Here is a 20586-nt window from a genome sequence, read left to right on the forward strand (position 1 = left end):
ATGTGCCGTTCTGACAGGGCAAACTAGGCGGCCGCGAGGCCCTTGGGAGCGCGAGGCCTAAGGCGACCGCCTAATTTGCCTAATTAAAGAGCCGCCTCTGCCTACAGCTGGCCATCCACCAGTAAACTTTTGCAAACATTTTTTATAATTATTTTCAGAACATCGGTTTTCCATTTGTGGATGGGGTCATTTCAACGACTGAATGACAAAAGTTGTGTTTAAAATTCAACTGAAGCCAAAACCTTTTTTTAGTTTAGGATGGAGCAATTAGAATCTGTTTTCACTCCCTCTATTAGTCTTGGTGACCATTATCATTACAGTGAAAACAAATATCAAATCTTGGGCTGTCACTCACCAAAACAGGAATAGATGGGAAATCTTCCAATGGGGACACTAGTTCTGGTGACCCTGCAGGAATTTCTTTCTCTTTAGATTTCTTCTCACTTCCTGTGGTGGCTATCAGACAGGAAGTGAAGGGAAATCTCCCCAATGGGACACCGATGGGAACGAAAAATGGTTATAAACCGCCCTTACTCTATCCAAAGCTAACAAATAGTGTTGACTTCAGTTCTACTTTAAGTCCCACCCCACAAGCTTTTCTTCTGGTCCTTTAATGTGACAGGCGGTCCAACAGTTTTAATTTTTTTTCTTGTTGAAGCTATAGGCTTGAAACAAGCTGAACACCCAAAAGGTGCAGTTTTGGTTTGGATTAAAAAAAACTACCTAGCTGAGCAGAGGAAACAACTCCTTTTGAAGCCCCAGCTCTGGTTGAAGAATGGAGTGGTGAGGGCGCTCAAGAAACACGAGCATCACCGGGTGGGAGGTGGTTCTTTTAAGAGAACCTGTCATTTTACCCTGAATGGACAAAGTGCATCTTGCCTGGTCCTTCTTAGCCTCCTACTGGTAAGAGGGATTGAAAGTAGAAAGAAGTAGCATCCCAAGGGAAGATGAAGGGTAGCAATGGAAAGAGCTACATCATTCTTTACAGAACAATGCACTGCCCTTCTGTCCATACCGCAGACACTCCATCTTCAGTCTTTCAACCTATGAGCTGCACAGTGTCCTTGGCTGCTAGGACTTGCTGCAGCTTCTAATGCACACTGATGCTTACAGTATGCAGTGAAATCAGTAAGAAATGTCATGCATCTCTGCATGAGTGATGGCAAGGCTGGAGTTCAGCTTAAACTTTTAGTTGAATGCACATTTTGTTCCTAGTATTTTCCCCTATAAATGTATATATAAATGGAGATAATAAAGTTATTTAACAGTTTTACTGCAGAAATCTACAGCAGAGCATGTTAGATTTGCAGACAATACTACTAGCATGAACCACACTGTAGTACTACTTACAATTCTGGGCTTAAATGGAGGTTTGATTTTTCGCTGCTCTAGGAGCGCCCAGTCGATTTCTTTGAAAAACGGGTGCTGTTTAATGGCCTCCTCCAGGCCCTGGGACGGCACACATCCTAGCCGCTTGTTGGGATTCTTTGTCATGAACTGTAAAAAGAAAAAACATTACACAGCATTAGTGAACTTGAAGACGACATACCATAGCGCAAGAGTTCTCATTATACAGATTTTTTAATATATGACTCACAAAAGTGTGCCTATTCCAGAATGCGTAGGCTAGTGCAGAAGAGCCGATTGTTACAGCGGCGTGGGAGGGATGAAGGCGCTTTGAGTGTGGTGCGAGATGAATGAGATGATGGGATACATGACCAAGTAAGGATATTTTTTGAAGTGTCCCTGTATTTGTAGACAAGCCCTATCCCCAGGAGGTAAGCCAGGCTCCACTTATTCCCATGTTCAATGACAGAACCTCATTGAGCAATAAGGGGACTTTCATTGGGCAGGGTAGGACAAATAGGTAGAACTAATGTTTAGGAGTGGCTCCAAAAGAAGGGAGGTCTGTAAACCCCTATTAACAAAGGGAAAACAGGGGAATAGTGTTTTTGTGGTCTTCTAAGTTAGACATTTTTTATGAAAATTTTATTTTTTTTGTATTAAGGGAGGACAGGTGAGAACTCCTAATTGGTTTGCATTTCTGATCCCCCTTCCTGCTCTGGTGACCACTATCTCTGCCACAGGAAGTGAAAGTAGGAATTTAAACTATGAGAACCTAGGAGGAATTTTATGGTCATTGTATTCCTTTCTTGTTCTATTAGGAGAGTGTTCTTATTGCTTCATGAGATCTCCTGTCCATTTGACCATCGTCAATGAGAATGTTAGAGGAAATCTCCCACTGGGGACACAGACGGCAATAAAAATCTGACAGATTCTCCACTAAAACAAAAGTTTGGACTGGAGTTGTACTATAATAGAAAAATCAAAAAAGCACAACAGAAACAAAAACAACCAAACACCAATTTCTCTACATGCACTGCTTCTCTTTGGTGATGCTGTACACTGTACTATTACAATAAGTCTGATTCTAGTGGAAATGTATTACACATAGAGAGGTCCCACATATATGCCAATCAACCATAATAACCAGTAGAATGTGAAGAGGCTAGAAAGACCCCGCTAGTAAAGAATCATAAAAAAGGGGTAAAGTATGGTAATAAATACAGCTGAGAATATGAAAAAGAATGTTGGACAACTAGGTCACAGGTAAAAGAAAAAATATAAAAAGGTAAACTTGGCTTTAAAGCGGTTTCTGCCTGAAGTATGTAAGAATTAAAACCAAAGTCTGCTAGTACAATGTGAGGAAATCAAGTTTTCCAAGTCTAATCCCCAGCTAGCATTCTCCAGTGAACTGCACAGACGCCTCCCCACTTCCTCTGCCTTTCCTGTAGAACAGAACAACATCGCTGGCCTATGTGACTAAAATCACAGCGTCACCAGCATCACAGCTATTAATAATGATCAGACAAAGAATTTGTAGGCATCTCAGGCTTTTCATTTATTTCAATTAATGTCTGCGTTCAATTGTTTATGTCTGCTCCTATTCAGTCTTTAAATTACGCACATATCAGAACTCAGTGGCTTTAGAAAGTCAAAGACTTTAATTCTGTCTGGGCTCATAATAACATTACTGGCTGCTGTAGACCAATGGATCTACAGATAGTGCTGGATCTCCAGGTTTACGACCCTTTCCAGAAACAGTGATAATAGTTCTGTCATTAGCCCACACAAAATGTTCTGCAAGATTGGCATGCTACCTGTGCAAGCTGTGCTACTGCACAGGGGACACAAAAGGAGAAGGGGGACCCATTAGGAACAGAATGCAGAGGCAACAATGACTAGACACACGGCTCCCAACTGTCCCACTTCTGGACAGTTCTTCTGGATATCACAGTCTACATTTTGTAAGCTATTTCAATGCTGATTAAATCACGTACAATTGATGCAGCCTATTGATGTTCAAAAGTTTAAGCTTCCTGCAGAATCAGCTGGCCGTCCAAATACTGGCCCTAATATCCTCTTTTAGCTTGTCTCCTTCTATTGTAAGGTCTTATGGAACTACCCTTGTGTGTGCTAATAAACTGTGTATGTCCCCATAAATACACAGACACAGCAAGGCAAGCCATTTCTCTTCACCCTGTTCCCCTCTCCTTCTTCCCCCCTACTCTCTTCTCCTTCCTCCATGTTGTGCTTTTTCTTGTGATCTTGTACTGGACAGGAAGTTCAGGGAAGCCGAGCTGAGAGAGTTGGAGCTTGCTGTTTGCAAATTACGATGCCTGTAAGTGCTTGGACAAAAATTTAAGGAAATAATTTCTGGGTACTGTACATATTTTTGCTCTGGATTTATTACTGAAAACAAGTTTAATCAGTTATCTCTTGCTCATCCTAGTTTTTTTGTATTATTATTATACAGGATTTATATAGCGCCAACAGGTTGCCTACAGATCTCATAAGAGCAGACGTATCAAAAACTTTACAAGTCTGTATGAATATCTTGCAATGTCACAATATACAGCAACAGTATTATTCTTCTACAAAAACCTTTTAGTAACAAAAAGCAGTCTTTGAGCTCTAGTCTAATGACTTTTCCTGGGCTGAGAAATGCATTCCCTGTATTAAAAATAGCTTGCACAGAGATTCTCCAACTACAAAATCTTTATGACAGTGCCTTAACCTCATTCATGAAATGTCAATGGACAATAGTTATTCACCAAGCAGGAGTGTTTAAACCTATACAAGTCACAAAATTGTCATCTAGTCTCGTGGCAGGAGCGGTCCTGCACTCCAAAACACAAAGCAAACGTTTTTGGTAATATTTGAAAAACTGGATGTCAATGTTTGCTCTGGTGGTATATCGTGTGTTTACCAACAGTAAAGTTACTTTAAGCTGAACTCCAGGCAGATATAAAAGACCTGGTATCAGCCTCTTGCAGTCCCTGTATAGCAGGACTGGAAAGTGAGAGAAGTACAAGTATCTAATCAGTTCATGTGCTGACAAGGAGCACAGTGACAGGAGTCATAGGAAAACAGCACAGTAATGAGCTCATATCTTTTTCACTGTCCCAGTCACAGGCTACAGCAGGTCCAGCTTGACCTGGGATCAGAATCAGAGGAAGTGGGTTAAATGATATTGGTCATCTAGTGGCAGGAAAAAAGTACTGCGGGGGAAATCTTTGGATTGAGCTGCATTTTGCAGCAAAAGCCACCTTTGTTATTTTATCTACTGTAGGCCTCTCCCAACCCTACTTTTTTTTTAAAAAGTTCCCAGAGCATTTCCCTCCACATCATTCTGCACTGCTGGACCTCATCCAACCTATTTCCTAAGAATTCAGGGCGCCATGGACACACCCCCTGAGGATGAAACCTGGGCTCACATTGGAATGCCGCATAGAATGGTGTTTACATGTTAGTACTTGAGCACCAATATGTTCAGCATTCAGGACCTTTGCAGTGGAGAAAGCAACCTACTTGCAAGAGTAAAGATATCTGTCCTTGAAGTTCAGCTTTAAAATTTAGGTGTGGCGAGAAGTGGGAGGGAGGGTTTGGGGTCAGGGAGGGGCAAGTAGTGTTTTAAAGTATTTGCATAAAGTGGAGAAGGATTACAGCCTCTGTCAGTTTTTCATCTGCCTGTATTCCTGCGGGTGGGATTCAGCCTCCTCTCTGTTGGAAATAGAAAGTTATGGGAAATTACATTTTTAGAGCTGTCATCAGAACAAGAGGTGAAAGTAAATCTTTCAGTGGGGACACCTGTTCCTGAGACATCTAAGCGAGGAATTCCCCCCACTTTGTAGAGATTTCCTCTCACTTCCTGTGACATAAGGGACTAAGACAAAGGCAACAAAAATAAACAGACATATTATACCGACTTTCTGTAAAATCAGTTTATTGGAGTTCATTAAGGAAACACAGAATTCAGTTATTCTAAGTCAATTGGGTTATACTGCCATCTTCAGGAGGAATTGGACTCCTCTCAGGCAAACAGAAAAGCTGTTGACCAACCAGGTATAACCCATCCCACTTCCAGCATGTTCTAGTTTTATTGGAGAGCAGTTATAGGAGTAGATCACAAGCACAGAGGGCTGGGTCCATTGTCTCTAAATGAATGCCAAGAAAACAGATTTTACAGTAAGTACAAAAATCCTGTTTTCTTTCTCGTTCGTTAGGTATTCCTGACAAATTTAAGGTTAAGGTTTAGGATCCAAGTGAACCTCTAAAAGGTGCTGGACTGTCCACATGTTACATTGTTATTCAGTATTTGTCCACATGTTACATTGTTATTCAGTATTTGCTAAAGGTGTGTGGACAACATGTCCTTTATTAGTATGCTGTGGCACCATTCACCAGTTGTTCAAGCACCTAACTAAAGGGGTACATTGGTATGATGTGTGAAGGAGATATAACCAGATTCTTTAGAGATTGGGTCACACCAGAGGCTGTGCCAGGGCTCTCAAACTGGGGAGCACTCTGCAGCTAGCTAACAAAATACACAAAGGTCTGGAAAGTGCTACAAGCAGAGTGCAATAACAAGGTCAGTTTCCAGACAGGCCCTGCAATCTTAAATCAACTGGGGTCCAGGTGCGGCCCCCAAGGCATAGCTGATAATAAACCAATCTGAATAGTCGCATAAAGAGCTCAGCTTTTAAACATACAGATGAAGGCTTGATTAAAAAATTAAAGTAAAGTAAAGTAAAAAATATCTTTAGAAGAAATAAATGGTTAAAATTTTCTCAGTAGGGAATAAATGGTCACCCTCCTAGGACACAAACAAAAAACTAAAGCATGTTGGGAGTGGGAGGGGGTATACCTGGCTGGCCAAGGGCTTTTTTGTTTGCCAGTGTCCAATTTCTCCTAAAGGCAGCAGTATAACCCGGTTGTCTCAGAATAATTTAATCCTGTGCCTTGATTAAGAAGAAAAAAAAAAGTTTTGGCTACACATACTGTATCAAGTCCCTACATTTCTGTAAATACAAGTTTTCTTTAAATAGAAATACTGTTTTTTTCTGTAAAAACTCATTTAATAAGGGACGAATTTCCTTTAAGGCCAATTAAAAATCCCCAGCCTTGGACAGGGCGATTTCGTTGTGTTTTGGCCCTGTATCAAACCCCAGGTGTCCTACATATTCAAAGGCCTTGAATCATATTTCAGTAGTAATCCTATTGTTTATGTGTTCTGTACATTGATTTTCTGTTATTCTCTACACACACACCTTTCTTGTTTCAGCAGGATCACATTCACATGTGTGTTATTTTATTTTTAACTGCTGGGATTCAGTTAATATTCGGAAACTGAAGTCAGACAATTACACAACTTTATATCTGAGAACATGTTGGAAAGACAAACTGGCACTGAGATGGCATTCTTTCCCCAGCTTTACAGGGTAGGGTTCCTTATTCTACACAGTTTGAATTACAAAACAATTATCTCATTGCAGATCTCTCAAATACATCATTTATTAACACAAACATATGCATTTGTAGATGGTTACAAAAAAAACCCCCAAAACCAAACAAGCCAATAAATATGGAATCATGTATAAACTACTCTACTAATAGCTCAGTAAACACAAGCTCCTTACACTTAACTTGATGCCTTTACGCATACCACACATATAAGCAGTTACTATCGGTCACTAGTTATTGCTGGCTTGTTAAAGTATATGTGAATCCATGCACTAAAATCTCATATAAGCTTAAACATGTTAATGTAATTCCAAAAGCTGTGTAAATCTGCAGTTTTCATTAAATGAATATCTGGTGATTTAGATTGATTAGGCACTGTCATGGGGTGACAATGCTCTGTCTGGTTCGGAGTTGTCACTCTGTTACATACGCCCCTGGTGGAGACTACAAGAGGCTGTGCCATCATACACTGTGCAGACATGCCTCCTGTTGTCACTATCACTAATGATGTGGGGCAAATGCATGTAGCAGGAAATATCTGCAAAAGCAGGATGAGATCAGCAGCACTGAGATGGAAAAAAGGATTTTAACCCCTTCGTGACGGGAGACGTACAGTGTACGTCTTGTCACTTTGTGCCTATATGACTGGCCACGTACACTGTACGTGACGAGTTATATCAGGCTTTGTAATGCCGGTATTTGCTGATTCTCAAAGAGAAGGTATTTGCTGATTCTCAAAGATCAAAGAGCTTTTAGTGAGATCTGAATCTGACTAAAGTCAGGATCAGTCTCTAAGGTTATTATTAGCTGTTCCTAAGTTTGGATCAGCCTAATAGCCAAAAATAAAATAAAAAAGTTAATTTATCAAGCTGTCATAGTGATTGCTTGATATAAACTGACAAGAAAAAAAAAAGTTTTTTTATTTTATTTTTATTTTTTTTACAAAGTGTAAAAAAATTAAAATAAAGTGTAAAACAAAATTAGGAAAATATAAATTATATATAAATATATTTTTTATACTATAATTAATATAAAAAAATTCTAAAAAAAAATAATAATAATCAAAACTTGTGAAAAAAGTGTTTTCTTCTAGTTTTTTTCCTCATTTTTTTTATTTTATTCAAACTAAGTGAGGGGTTAGGTACACATATGTGATATAATTATATAGCCCTATCTGTCCTCTAAAAAACAATATATAATATGTGTGGGTACATTTAGTAAGAAAGTATATTACTGCTGTGGAAGAATCACACAGCAAAAATGTAAAAAATGTGTCAGTCATTTATGAACAGAACCTGAAAACTAGCTCAGTCATGAAGGGGTTAAAAAAAATGGCACCTGTTTATGATAAACAATGCTGTAGTTAACTAAATGTTATCCACTTAGGACTCAATCCAACTTTGCCTGAGGAGTTTTTTCCTGAAAATGTAATGTATTTTACAATGTGCTTCAGTGTGTATTGACATGCAATAAAAAGTGCAATGCAACATCTGTTAAAATACATTGATGTGCATTTTCATGTGTTCTTGTTGATTTCAATGGGAAATGCAACAGGCAAAAACACATAAGTGTGAATGGGTTAGATCTGCTTTAATGCTTTCCTGACCCAGCCATCACCAGAAATAAGAAGCTCCACTGCATCAAAAGTAGACATACTCCCAAAGGAGGTAGGAGCTCAGGGGGATGATGTGACATTTTAGAAATAAACCACTGAGTGGAGGATATCAGAGTGCGTTGCATGTATCTTTTTAGTGCGGCATAAGAAGAAACTGATCTTCCTGTTACCTTCCAACTAAATCCCCCTCAAAGATGGCCAACTTTGATGATACCACATATGGCAAACTTCGTCTTAGGTCACATTTTAAAATCCAATAAAATACTCACTGACATTCATGTTTCAACCAAGAAGGAGCCATAGTGAGCGCCACTGCAATCCTACAGCTGAAACCTGGTTGCGATGAGTGACTGCACATACCTATTTCATCTTATAACTTAAATGCCACTGTGTTATATGTGAGAACAGTTCCAAAACAATCACAAGGGTACCAAAATCACTGAAGAAATGTCACAATTAATATCAGCCCCGACATTTGCCATTTAAAACCAACAAACAAGCACTCCAGGGAATGCTGTGACCCACATTTACGGTTTTTATTAGCTGAATTTGTTCAGTAGAAGTTGCATTTCTTTCTCTCTAAATAAGCCAACTGATTAAAAAAAAAAAACAGATTTATGTCTTTTCCAATTCATTTTAATGACAAAACAGCCTGTCTTTAATGCGGTTTACAAACACACAAATGTGCATTCTGGCCATAACCCTATTTCTCTGAAAGCCATGAGAACCATGCAATGTTCTAACTTTCAATCTATTCTTAATGTTTCTGTGGCATGCAATTATTTACTAGTACAATATCATGAGTTCAGATCACTGGCGGAAAATGAACTGGCAGTGGGAATTGAATAATAACTCTATAATGGTCTATAAAGTGGGGACAAAAGAAAAATGAAGTAGTTGAGTTAATATGTCAATTTTACTGACACCTATGTGGTCGAATTTGAAAAGTCTAAAAAGGCTTCCCAGACTTGCATCCATCCCAACATCCTAACAGACTTCCAGGAACCCAGCATGTAGGGCATACAGCAAGTGGGACACCTTGCTCCGGATCCCGTAAGTCTCTTAGAATGGAACATCTAAGCACCTTCCCTCTTTTTTTATTTAAAAGCATGGAAGAAATAATATGGTGGTTAGCAACCTTGGCCATCAAGAAAGGGCTGCACATTATATTCTGGAAATCTATTTTCTCATGTTTTAATGATTTTACAAAGTTTTCTTATTATTATATATTATTATTATTTTTTTTACAAAAGACAGCTTCCATGTTTGAAACAGCAACAGACATGCTGCAGAAGATGGTCTGCAGTTGGAAGGTTAGATGTTGTGGACATGCTGGGGGAGGCACTTAGTGACTGTAGCCAGACAGTGGAAATGCTGTAATATTATACTTACTGTATATTATGGCTTCTAATATACAGTAAGTGAGATGTATATAGCAGGAACTGTAACAAATAAACACATATGACACTGAGCCCTACCAGCACCTGGAGAGATTTTGGAGTATCAGGGCATGATTCACTGTCTTTTATTGTGTCCTGCAGACTCTCTGGCATAGCAGAGAGTAAACTGTCAGGAAGATAACAGAGATCAGCTTTGTTGGATTTTTCCGTATAAAACAATTCTCTGATGCTCAGGTTTATTCAGCACTCAACAGAACACAAACATTATGTTCCTTTCCCACAAGCAGTGTAATTCATCCCAGGCCCCATTATCCTAGCAGTGCCACCATGAACTGAGCTTGAACTCCCAGTGGGTGACTCTTCGGTATTAGTCTCTCTCAGTTTTTGGGAAGTATGAAAAAAAGGAAAAAAACAAGGACAACAAACATGAGGAAAACTCACAGATTTCAAAATGCTGACTGCTTCTTTACTCAGCCAGACTGGGTACAGCACGTCATCATGGAGGATGGATTCAAAGAGGTCATCTTCATTGTCAGCTTCGAAAGGAGGTTGACCAGCCATCATCTCATACATCAGGACACCTAGCGCCCACCAATCAACAGAGGGCCCATATTCTAATTCCTGTAATATCTGGAATGACAAAATAAAGACTGAGTACATTGTAACTTAATGTATTTCTGTTATTTGAGAGGGGTTAACGGAATTTTAGATCTCCATGAGATTTTTTTTTCATTGAAGGTCACCCTTGGATTCCTGATAGCCCCGTTTAAACAAGTCATAGGATGACTGTCACCCGATTTTGCTGGACAAATTGCAAAAGAACTGCACATTTACATACATGCAACATATTCAATACTCTAATCTCATCAAAAGGGCTTGAGAGAGATAAAATATAGTCAGGTGGTTTAATGCTCCAGCACTTACCAAAATCTAAAATATTTTTCAGCAGACTGTCCTTTTAAATTGGACCTAAAACCTCAAAGTGTTATTTGTGCTTACGCAGTAACCTAAAAATGTGCCTTTTGTATTGACTTTCTCATGAAAATTGGCAGTGCACTTCCTTTGCATTGAGCTTCATAGCTGTATATCTGCAGTGTTGCATTCTCTTAGGAACTGGGAAGAAAAGAGAAATCTTCCAAGTGGGCAAACAGCCAGTGACAAATACTAATACCTCCCATTATACTATAAAATGATGTGTGTTTGCTATTGGTGTAGGCTGGAGTTCTCATTTGAAATACTGTTCCACTCTGTCCCTGCCTGACATTATATAACCAATTTATTGAGCTAGTTAATGAAGAGAGAAGTGTCTTAAAATGGTCATTGTAGGCCACTTTCTACAAAATAAAATAGATATGAATGTAGACATACTTGTCCTTGGTATCATTTAATTGGGCTCCCCAACTGATCTTTCTTAAAGAGACCCTGTTGACAGATAATTCACATAAGATTATATGTTATGCATCTTATTAGGGCTGGATTTACTCTCTCTGCTGCCCCAAGCGCAGGTACTTCAATGTGCCCCCCCCCCAATAGAGAATGGCAACCAGATGGCAGGGGCGGCAGGGTTAATTTTTTTTTACTTTATCACTTTTTAATTTGTATTTTTTTACTTTTAATTTTTATTTATCTTATTATCTTTTCCTTTTTTTAATTTTAATTTTTTTATTTATTTACTTTTTAAATTATTATTTATAAAGCCCCTGTGTGATAGCATTCGGAGGTCACCGGTTCTCTTTATTGAACCTGTCACCTTCAATACAGTAGTTTGAGCACAGCACTGTGCTAGTTCTCCTGTGACAGCATGAGATGGGAAGGCTGCGAGTGCATCTCTACCATCTCAGTGTTCACATCGAGCAGACCAGAGAACGGACATTCTCCGCTCTACTCCCTGCACTCCATCCTAAAATACTTTGGTCCCGGGTCCCCCAGAAGTGTGGGGGACTCCAAAAACCATGGCGGGGAGGCAGTTAGAATAGAGGTGGGGGTGGACTATGGAGGGGACCTGCAGGCTTGTTACAAGTGGTCTCGATACAAAACGAGTTGCAGCTTCCCTGCTCTACATTTAGCCCTGTTTGCCGGAAGCAAGGATAAATGTAGAAAAAAAAACTACCTGCCCGGCCCTGGAACTACATGTTCCGGGCATCGACCGATAAGAATTCCATACCACTGGGGCCAGTATTGGCCTCGCTGACCTTGTGGGGAATCTGGTCCTACATATTTATCACCTGTAAAAGCCTCCCTTGCTTAGACATCTAAAAGCTCCTAGATTAATGCTGCGCGCCACCATCTTGGTTGTGATGTCTGTAGTTCCAGAGCTGTCACTGAAGTGACACTCTATAATATTAATTTTGGCTCCTCCCCACCTGCTACATAAAAGATTATATAGGAGGGTGAAGGGAGGGACGGATGAGGTAAAGTGTACTTCCACTTTCGCACCAAAATTAGGATAACACCTGCTTTATATTTGTTACCTGTTCCCATTCACATAGCATTAAAAACTAAACACTTACCTTTCACTTGTTCTTTTCTAAAAACACTTCTGAAAACTGAAGTTTTCCTCTGCTACGTAATGTTAAGGAGGTGGTGTGGAATTAACTCTGTCTGTACTGTGCTGGCAGATTTCATTATAAATTGTAATCTAGATTTGATAACTGTCTGTCCTAACAAATTGTTCATAGTAGCTTGCAGTCTACCGAAAGACCCCTTCAAAGAAACAGCTGGAAAGGTAAGAAATATTTTTTGAAATAATTATTTTTATGTATGCTGCATTGAATGGGAGCACCTAACAAACATATAGTGGGGTTTGCTCAAATTTGACTGCAAAAGCAGAAATACACTTTAAGTCAGCACAAACAGTAGACACCCCCAGAAGAATAGAGGGCTGTGACATGCAGAGAGGGAGGGGGCTGTGCTAGGGAAATGATTAGCTGATTGTTCAAGAAAGTCACATTGCAATTTTTATGGAAATATTTATGGAAAAGAAAAAACACTACAAGTAAGCAGTGAAAATACTTTTCTATGATTTTTTTCTATGCTTTTTTTCTGCAATTGTTAAGTTGGTGACAGGGTCTTCTTAAGGTAAAAGTAAGAGATCAAACAAACTGTTATAAATCACACAAGATAGGCAAACATTCAGTTAAAAAGGCATTTTCCTAACAGACTTCATGAAGAGTCAAACATATAATATGTGCTTGCCTCGAACACAAAGAGGTCATTAATATATAAAGGAATGTTGATGAACTGCCACTGAATACAGTAAAAGAGCTTAATCTGAAATACTGTTTCTGACAACAAACTTAAAAATGGGCAAATGTATTGCATTAACGTATTATGGGGTCCATCTGTTTAAATGGTAACAATTATAAATGTAATTTTAGTACTGATAGCATAGAGGCTGACTTACATACAGCATGTTTAGGCTTCTCTAGTGAATTACAGAATGGAAAAATAAGGGTTCATCTCAGAATAAATCGATAACAGTTACAAACTTTCTCTATTGTCCAATGGTACCCACAACATGGCTAATTACTGTGGAATATTGTAGAACTGCTGTATTGTTATACTAATCTATAGATATTGTGCGTGAAGCACCAATAATCCTGCCACTGGTTGATGTCTGAAACAGGTGGAGATTGAAAATTGCTAAAAACTAAACTTTCTATTAAACAGTTAAAAAACATAAAATATAAAAAAATTAAAAGCCCAGCTCCAGGCTCTGCAGTCTTCCCAGATGTGACTCTCTGCATTAATGTGCTACGAATGAAGGGCGCTGTGGTGATGCTTCCTCTGGGGCGGGGCCAATATGCCCTGTATTTATAGTATGTCCTCAGTCTTTTGGGTTGAAGGAGGCTAGGTGTCATTTAACCCAGAAGACTGAGGACATCTTGTGGCAAAAAGAGGCAATGTGCTGCATTGCTCCAGAATGACGGTGGGCAGTTGTGTACTAGCTCTTTAAAATGTATAAAACAACAAAGAACTGCATATCTCAGATGATGCCTGAGGTCAGCACAGTCTTTATTCCTTCAGAAATTAATTTTTTGGTTACTATTTTTGCACTTTTTCTGTGAAAAGAAAAGTCAAACAAATAACACCAAAAAAGCAAAGAAAAAACAAGTACAAACACCCCTGAGCCATGTAAGGCCACTGCAACCTTTAAAACTGCCTTTATTATGCTTTTTAGATGGACTTTAATGCATTTCTTTGAAATTTAATCAAAGCAATGCCTGTTCATTTTGTTAATGCCTTGTATTCTTAACTCAGGAGAACTGAATAAATTACAGTTGTCCTTACTTTATGTGGACCTTTAAAATGTATAAACAACAGAGAACTGCACATCTCAGATCACGTTTGAGGCCAGCACAGCCTTTATTTCTTTAGGAATTAATTTTCCATAGAATGCACCAGACTCAATATGGGGAATGACGATAGTGAATAATGACAGGCAGACAACGTGTAGATGGGCCCCGCATTTTTTTCTGCACTGTTTCCCATCCTGATACCGAAGCTGGGTTCTATGATTCACATGCAGCTGGGGGCGGGGAAGTTAGTAGCAACAACGGTTGCAATATTTTTGGTGATTAATCTGCTGCCCCAGAAGTGAAGAGCAGATGGCCAAAAACTGAATGGAGGGTTCTTCTCCATCCTGGCTATCCACAGCTGTATCCTCAATATGGTTTTCTGTCCTTATAGTCCTTCCTGAAGCACGACAGAGGAAAGGCTGCAACACCACCCCTTGTCTGCTACATGTTTTTTCAATAATGTGTTCTAACTCTTGTAAGAGCATATTTTGACAGGATCAGCACAGAAAGTTTACAGATCAACAGGACCACCGAGGGGTGGCAAATGACCTACCTCAGGAGCTATGTAGTCTGGGGTACCACAGAACGTTGTTGTAGTGACGCCATTCAGAATGCCCTCCTTACACATACCAAAATCAGCCAATTTACAATGGCCTTCAGCATCCAGGAGTATATTGTCCAGTTTTAGATCCCTGTGAAAAGAACAGAACAGGATACTTACTTACATTTAACAAACCAATCACACTGATTTATATAAGCTAAACGAAGTACACTGTATAGGTAATTGAAAAAAAAAATTACTTCCTTCATCCTTCTGCTAGAATATATACATCTAAAACGCCGACGGGTTTGCTATAGGGCATAAGTGGGCCCCATTACCTTTTTAAAAAAAGATTCTATCTTTATGTAGCAAGAAAGCTTTTATAAAAAGGTATCTAAAATGTTATATTGGAGGAAATATCACAGCAGAGTAAAGACTTAAAATGTTACAAGCTTATTTACATTCAAGACCATGGCTAGAAGGTTTAGTATTAAGCATTATATTGCATAGACTTTTAAGATATTTAAGATCAGACTGATATCATAAACTGACTCCACTGTGTAAAACGAGGGCAATTTGGTCTTCCTAAATGACTGGAGGCTGAGATGTAAGTTTCTTCACATCCTGTTTTATCTGCCAGAGGATTTGTAAAGTAATGTTCCTGTTGCCCAATTACATCTACTGTGCCACATAGCACAGCAGGGTTAGGAATCCAGGAGACCATGAGCTACACTCAATGGCATTCTACTCTTTGAACCATTTTAGGTGCCTCCACTACTTTAATCCAAAATTGGTTGTCTCCCCTACTGCATTCATCTGTTGGAGCTGGGAGTTAAGCCCCATGTAAGCTCTATGTCAGATATTGTCAGAGCTTACACATAGCTGATGTTGTCACCCCTCTCTCAAGTGACATTGGGGGACCATAAGCTAGAGCATCAAGGCATCACGGAAGGAGGTGATATGTTTTTGTGAGGGCTCTGACGGGACAATGGTAGAGGGACACGAAGGCGAGTGTAAGTGGACAGCAATGGGCTTGCAAAATATTCTATTACTTTTCCCTGAATGGAATGACATTTTGGCTAATCTAAATGCTGTCTAAATACAAGAGTCATGTATGTGTATTTTTACTTTAAAGTATATAGTATATTTAGGCTATTTCAAATGCTGATTAAATCACTTACAATGGATGCTGCTCCTTGATGGTTAAAAGTTTTACTTTCTTGCAGAATCAGCTGGTCCCCTGAGCTATGGCCCTGATATCCTGTTTTAGGGTGGCTCCTTTACCTTGCAGGATTCTATGGAGCCACCCTTGTGTGTGCTAGTCAGCTGTGTGCGTCTCCACAAACACACCCCTGCTCCTTACTCTCCTCCTGCCTTGCTCTTCCCTTCTCCAAACTAGTAGACTGACAGCTGATGGAGACTGTGCTGTCCCTTGTGATCTAGTTCTTAGTGTCCTGGTTGCATTACAATCCTGGAGACTTGTATGGCCCATCTCCTAATATCAAAGATGTTAGGGATGCACCCCCACAGAAACGCCTCCATATACATTTGTACTTAATGTGCAGGCATAGCCAGTGGTTTGAGGACTTGCATCTCTGGATTTAAACAAACAGGGGAGGCCATTACCATTGGATCAATGTAAGTATCTGGGGAGGGACCACTCACTGCTCTCTCTTCTTGTGTAGGGTGACCGAACTTGTATGGGCCCCCCATGCCCTGTATTTTTCTGCAGGCAGCCTGTAGTGGGTGTGGCCTGGTGGCCCCTCCCACAGCTCTACACCCTACACAAGTGATGTACAGCGCAGTGATGATGTCACCACTAATTTTACAAGGATCATCTTTAACTTTTAGCTGGAACGTGGCAACTCAAGAAAAATAACTGCTGTTTGAAAGGAATTCATAAATGGGGGTTTGACATATTTGTCTGGAGCTCTTATTTACTTAGAATTGAGAATGAAGAATACACCAGGAATATGTTGCAGGTAAAACTTCAAGAAGAGCAATTTCGTCTTCATCTATCTGCCCGATATTAAAGCGTGCTCCTGTGTAGCTCCCTTGGCAGTTCAGAAGCTGGCAAGTGCTTTGGATCTTTGTGTTCCTAGTAAATGCTGAAATGATGAGACAGAACACATCGGCCCTCTTGTCTGATCCAGCTCAAAGCCGGCTCTTCAGCAGAGCACACTACTGCAGTATATTGAGCACCCCATTGAAAGAGACACCTGCTGGTCTCATTCACTTCCTACTAAGACATTTGCTGATGTGCTTAATTCCTCATAGACATGTGCTAATCAGCAGATTAGTTATTAATTCTGCCCATAAAACAATTTTTCTTTCTTAGTGGAAATATTTAGGTTAAAGCTAAACTCCAGGCAAACAGCTAAATGCACAGAAGAAATACATATATGAGCTGTTCTGCATGACAGAAAATTTGCATTTCTATCCATCCAGGTCTGCGAGTTATACGGCTCTACCACATAGCAGAGCTCAGTTTGACAAGGGCAGGAGACCTAGGTTTTCTCTGTAGCAGTTCAGTAACATATACAGGTCTTGCCCCTTCCCCACCTTGTGTTTGGACAGTAAGAGAAAATGCAGTAGACTGATACATTCATAATTTCATCCAAGTCAAATGTAGGTACTGAATGTAGAGCTGAATTAGGTTAGGTCTTTTATATCTGCCTGGAGATCAGCTTTAAAATAGTAGTCTGGTCAAAACTGTATTTTTCTTTAGTTTTGGATACAGCAAGAGAACAGTAGAAATCTATGTCAAGTTTAAGTGCTCTTTTTGTCTTCATTGTGGAGACTTATCATCACTTCCTGTCCTTCTAACCACAAGGGAAGTGGGAGGAACTCTTCACAAAGTGAAGAGTTGTCTAAACTTTGACAGTTGTCCCCCTAGACAGGCATCTCCACTTAGGTTGAAGGCAGAAAATGAGTGAACAGAAGCTTTTAGCCAAGATCAGCTCCATTAGGCTGCTAGGCATCATGGGAAATTTATTCTTACTCAGATGAATAAATATGGAGTGGACCACCTGACATGCATTCACATAGCTATTACTTGTGGTCTATAGTCTCCCTTAAATGTCTGAACATGGTACGTGTAGTACGTGGCAGAACATTATGTGAAGCCATGCAGCCTACTGTTCCCAGTTTATGCAGGTCATTTAAACACCTCATCATGTTTTATACCACATGATAACACATCTTGCACAATGACAGCTTTGAAAACAAAGCAATACAACAAAACATATCAACAGGGCCAAAAAAAAAAAAACACCCCGCACCAAAACGTTGGCCTATTAAGCTCAAGCAGTGAACTGTGAATGTGAAAGGACCATCTGTGTGCGTTCTTAATCCCCTTAAGCAAAATAATTTCTAACCCTTATTAGATAAAAAATACAAGATGAAAGAAGGAACCAATGGCACTAAGAGGCTTCTAGTCAGATCAAGCCTTGATGGTTCAGTGCTTAAAATATGTCAACAAGCGGTTGGTGATGTCATTTTTTCCCCAGGCGTTTCGCGTACACCTGAAGTTCATCTCAGTTAAATATCATGCTTTGAAATTTCAGCTAAAGCTTTACTTTAGTCTCAAGTTTTTGGAACACATAGGTCACAGTTACTGTGTCATCTAAGTGTTAAGTTGAAGTGGGCTATGCTGCAACTGTGACATCACAGGCTAAATATACCTCCACATTCTAAAAGTCAAATTAAAATACATTTGATGTGAACCTGTAGCCAGGCTATACACCTACATATTCGTAATAAGCATTAAAGTGCATGTAGACCCCCGACAATTAACTTCTCTTATTTGCTCCCTTTTGTTCTGCTAAATATACCATTAAAAGTTTTTTGTTATATCTGTTAGAGAAGTGGAAAAATACCTGTTTATTTTGCCAAAAATCTTGAGAGCTGATAACGTCCTGTGTTCTCTGCCTATGCACAAGGAGGGGTTATAAGATGAGGAGCGGGGAGGAGATGGAGAGGTTTGTATTCTTTGTAATGCATCAGAAATGAAGTAGGCAAGGCTGACAACACATTTAGAATGCAGAGCACAAAATTAACTGTGTTGTCGTGTGAAATAGGTAGTTATGAGAATGTTAGATTTCTGGCATATCAACCATTATTTTTCTGCACCTGCAGTGTGTTTAAAGGGATACGTGGGGAAATGTGCATTTATGTATGAAATATGTTTTTTTTAAATCTTGGCTTGACAAACACTTTAAATCAGACTTAAACCAAGCCACCATTGACCTCTGTCGCTGCAGGAACAGCGGAGAAACTCATCTTCATATTTTACAAGGAAAACAGCAAAGTCATTTAAATTGGGTCTTATCACTTTACTCTATCCCCTCTTCCAGGTCACCTGCTCTGTGTTTACCTTAGCTTTCAAAAAGGTGCCTATTGTAAGCACCTCTGCTGCTTTTATAGTTTGTTCTAACCCTTGTCACCTTTGGTAGACAGCTTGATCTGCATGTAAATGTGCAGAAAAATATAGAACCCAACAAAAAACCTATTTGTGACCCAACTACATATATATTTACATTAAACTACTCCTATCTATAGTGTTGAATGTAGAACCATCAGAGCTGTAATAATTTAAAATGGCTTGTGGACCAATGAAAGGGGAGCAAGGTTGGGCTGAGAGGGGGCAGCACCAAAACTCAGAATTTAAATGTTTTAATATCTTGTTTCCTTTTTTTTGCCTCCGCCATGCCCCTGGCACTACTAAGGCCTGGTTCACACCTGGGCGTTTTGTAGCGCGTTCGAACGCTCTGCAAAACACTCAAACACCACTCGCGCGTTTTTTAACTGTGAATCGCGGTAAAACCACGCGTAACAAAACGCGCAACAAACGCGCATATTCGATACGCCTGGGTGTGAACCCAGCCTAAGAGCTGTTGAAAAAAGTGATCAGAAAAAATAAAAGGGAAGCACAAGAGCTGGAAAAAAAAAGAGTCACAAGTCTTTTTAGATCAAATGATACACAGAATTAGACATGCGGTTGCACATCGTGGATACCATTTTTACAGTAATAATGATATGACAACATGCTTGTCAATAAAAGTGAAAATTGGTGAGCAAAGAGGACACATTATTGTTATGTCAGAGTAGCAAGAACTCTGGATTGATGGCTTTCTCTTTATGTATATGGCAGGGAAGGTTAGTACCGCAAGAATTACAAAAGGCTTCAAGTACACCATGGACCAGTCACCTTACTGAAATGGACCCAGAGACAGTTTTTCTTTATATACATTTTTTCACCCACTGCAAAATAACATAAGACAGCCTATGTCAGTCAGCAATGGAGGGCAGCATATTTCATCAGGACTAGCCTTGGACTGGAAAGAAAACCTCTCCAGTTAAAAGGAACCATCAGGGCACCAGGTGACTTGTTGAAAGCTCTCATGTGGGAAAGAGGGACACAAATATACCACAAAGTATGTAGGCAAAGAACACATCCAGTAAAAGGGACCATGAAGATTAATGTGCAAAGATGATTTGTTTAACCCCAAATTGCTTTTTTCCATCACTACATTTCCTTTATTTTAGCTTTTCCAAATACCAAATGGAGTAAATTAAAGAGAACAGAAAAGTTTTAGTGCAGTAAAACACTTCAGATAGTTAAATATTTTTTCTATAGAGATCTTTATATCAGGCCAAAAAGAGGGACAACTGAGAAAGAAAGAGGGATGGAGGGATGTGGTTTCAAATGAGGGACAGTTCAGAGCTTTGTTCTTGTAGAATATACAGAATAAAATGCCTGTTGCATTTTAAAACCATACATCTATTATAACCAAACCACTGTGTGCTGTGCTATTCCTTCATTTTTGTGCTGCCCCGAAATGCTACAGCTAAATTAGTACACTGCCAAACCCTGTGCCACAAACTTTACAAAAAAAAACAATATTTTATGTGACATTTTTATTAAAT

At 39.4% G+C, this 20586-nt stretch overlaps 1 protein-coding gene across 1 annotated transcript in view; it reads right to left on the reverse strand.

Annotated features, from left to right (window-relative positions):
• The window catches only part of PRKCE (protein kinase C epsilon), a 306814-nt gene that overhangs the window by 12805 nt on the left and 273423 nt on the right, over window positions 1-20586 (reverse strand). The window contains exons 12-14 of the mRNA XM_018576287.1: window positions 14671-14809; window positions 10261-10449; window positions 1351-1497 (exon numbers count right to left, since the gene is read on the reverse strand). Of these exons, the coding sequence (XP_018431789.1) occupies window positions 1351-1497; window positions 10261-10449; window positions 14671-14809 (475 nt within the window). The remainder of the gene's footprint in view (window positions 1-1350; window positions 1498-10260; window positions 10450-14670; window positions 14810-20586) is intronic.

The sequence above is a fragment of the Nanorana parkeri genome, unplaced genomic scaffold (genome assembly GCF_000935625.1).
Source record: "Nanorana parkeri isolate BGI_ZX_2015 unplaced genomic scaffold, ASM93562v1 scaffold63, whole genome shotgun sequence".
Taxonomy (NCBI): domain Eukaryota; kingdom Metazoa; phylum Chordata; class Amphibia; order Anura; family Dicroglossidae; genus Nanorana; species Nanorana parkeri.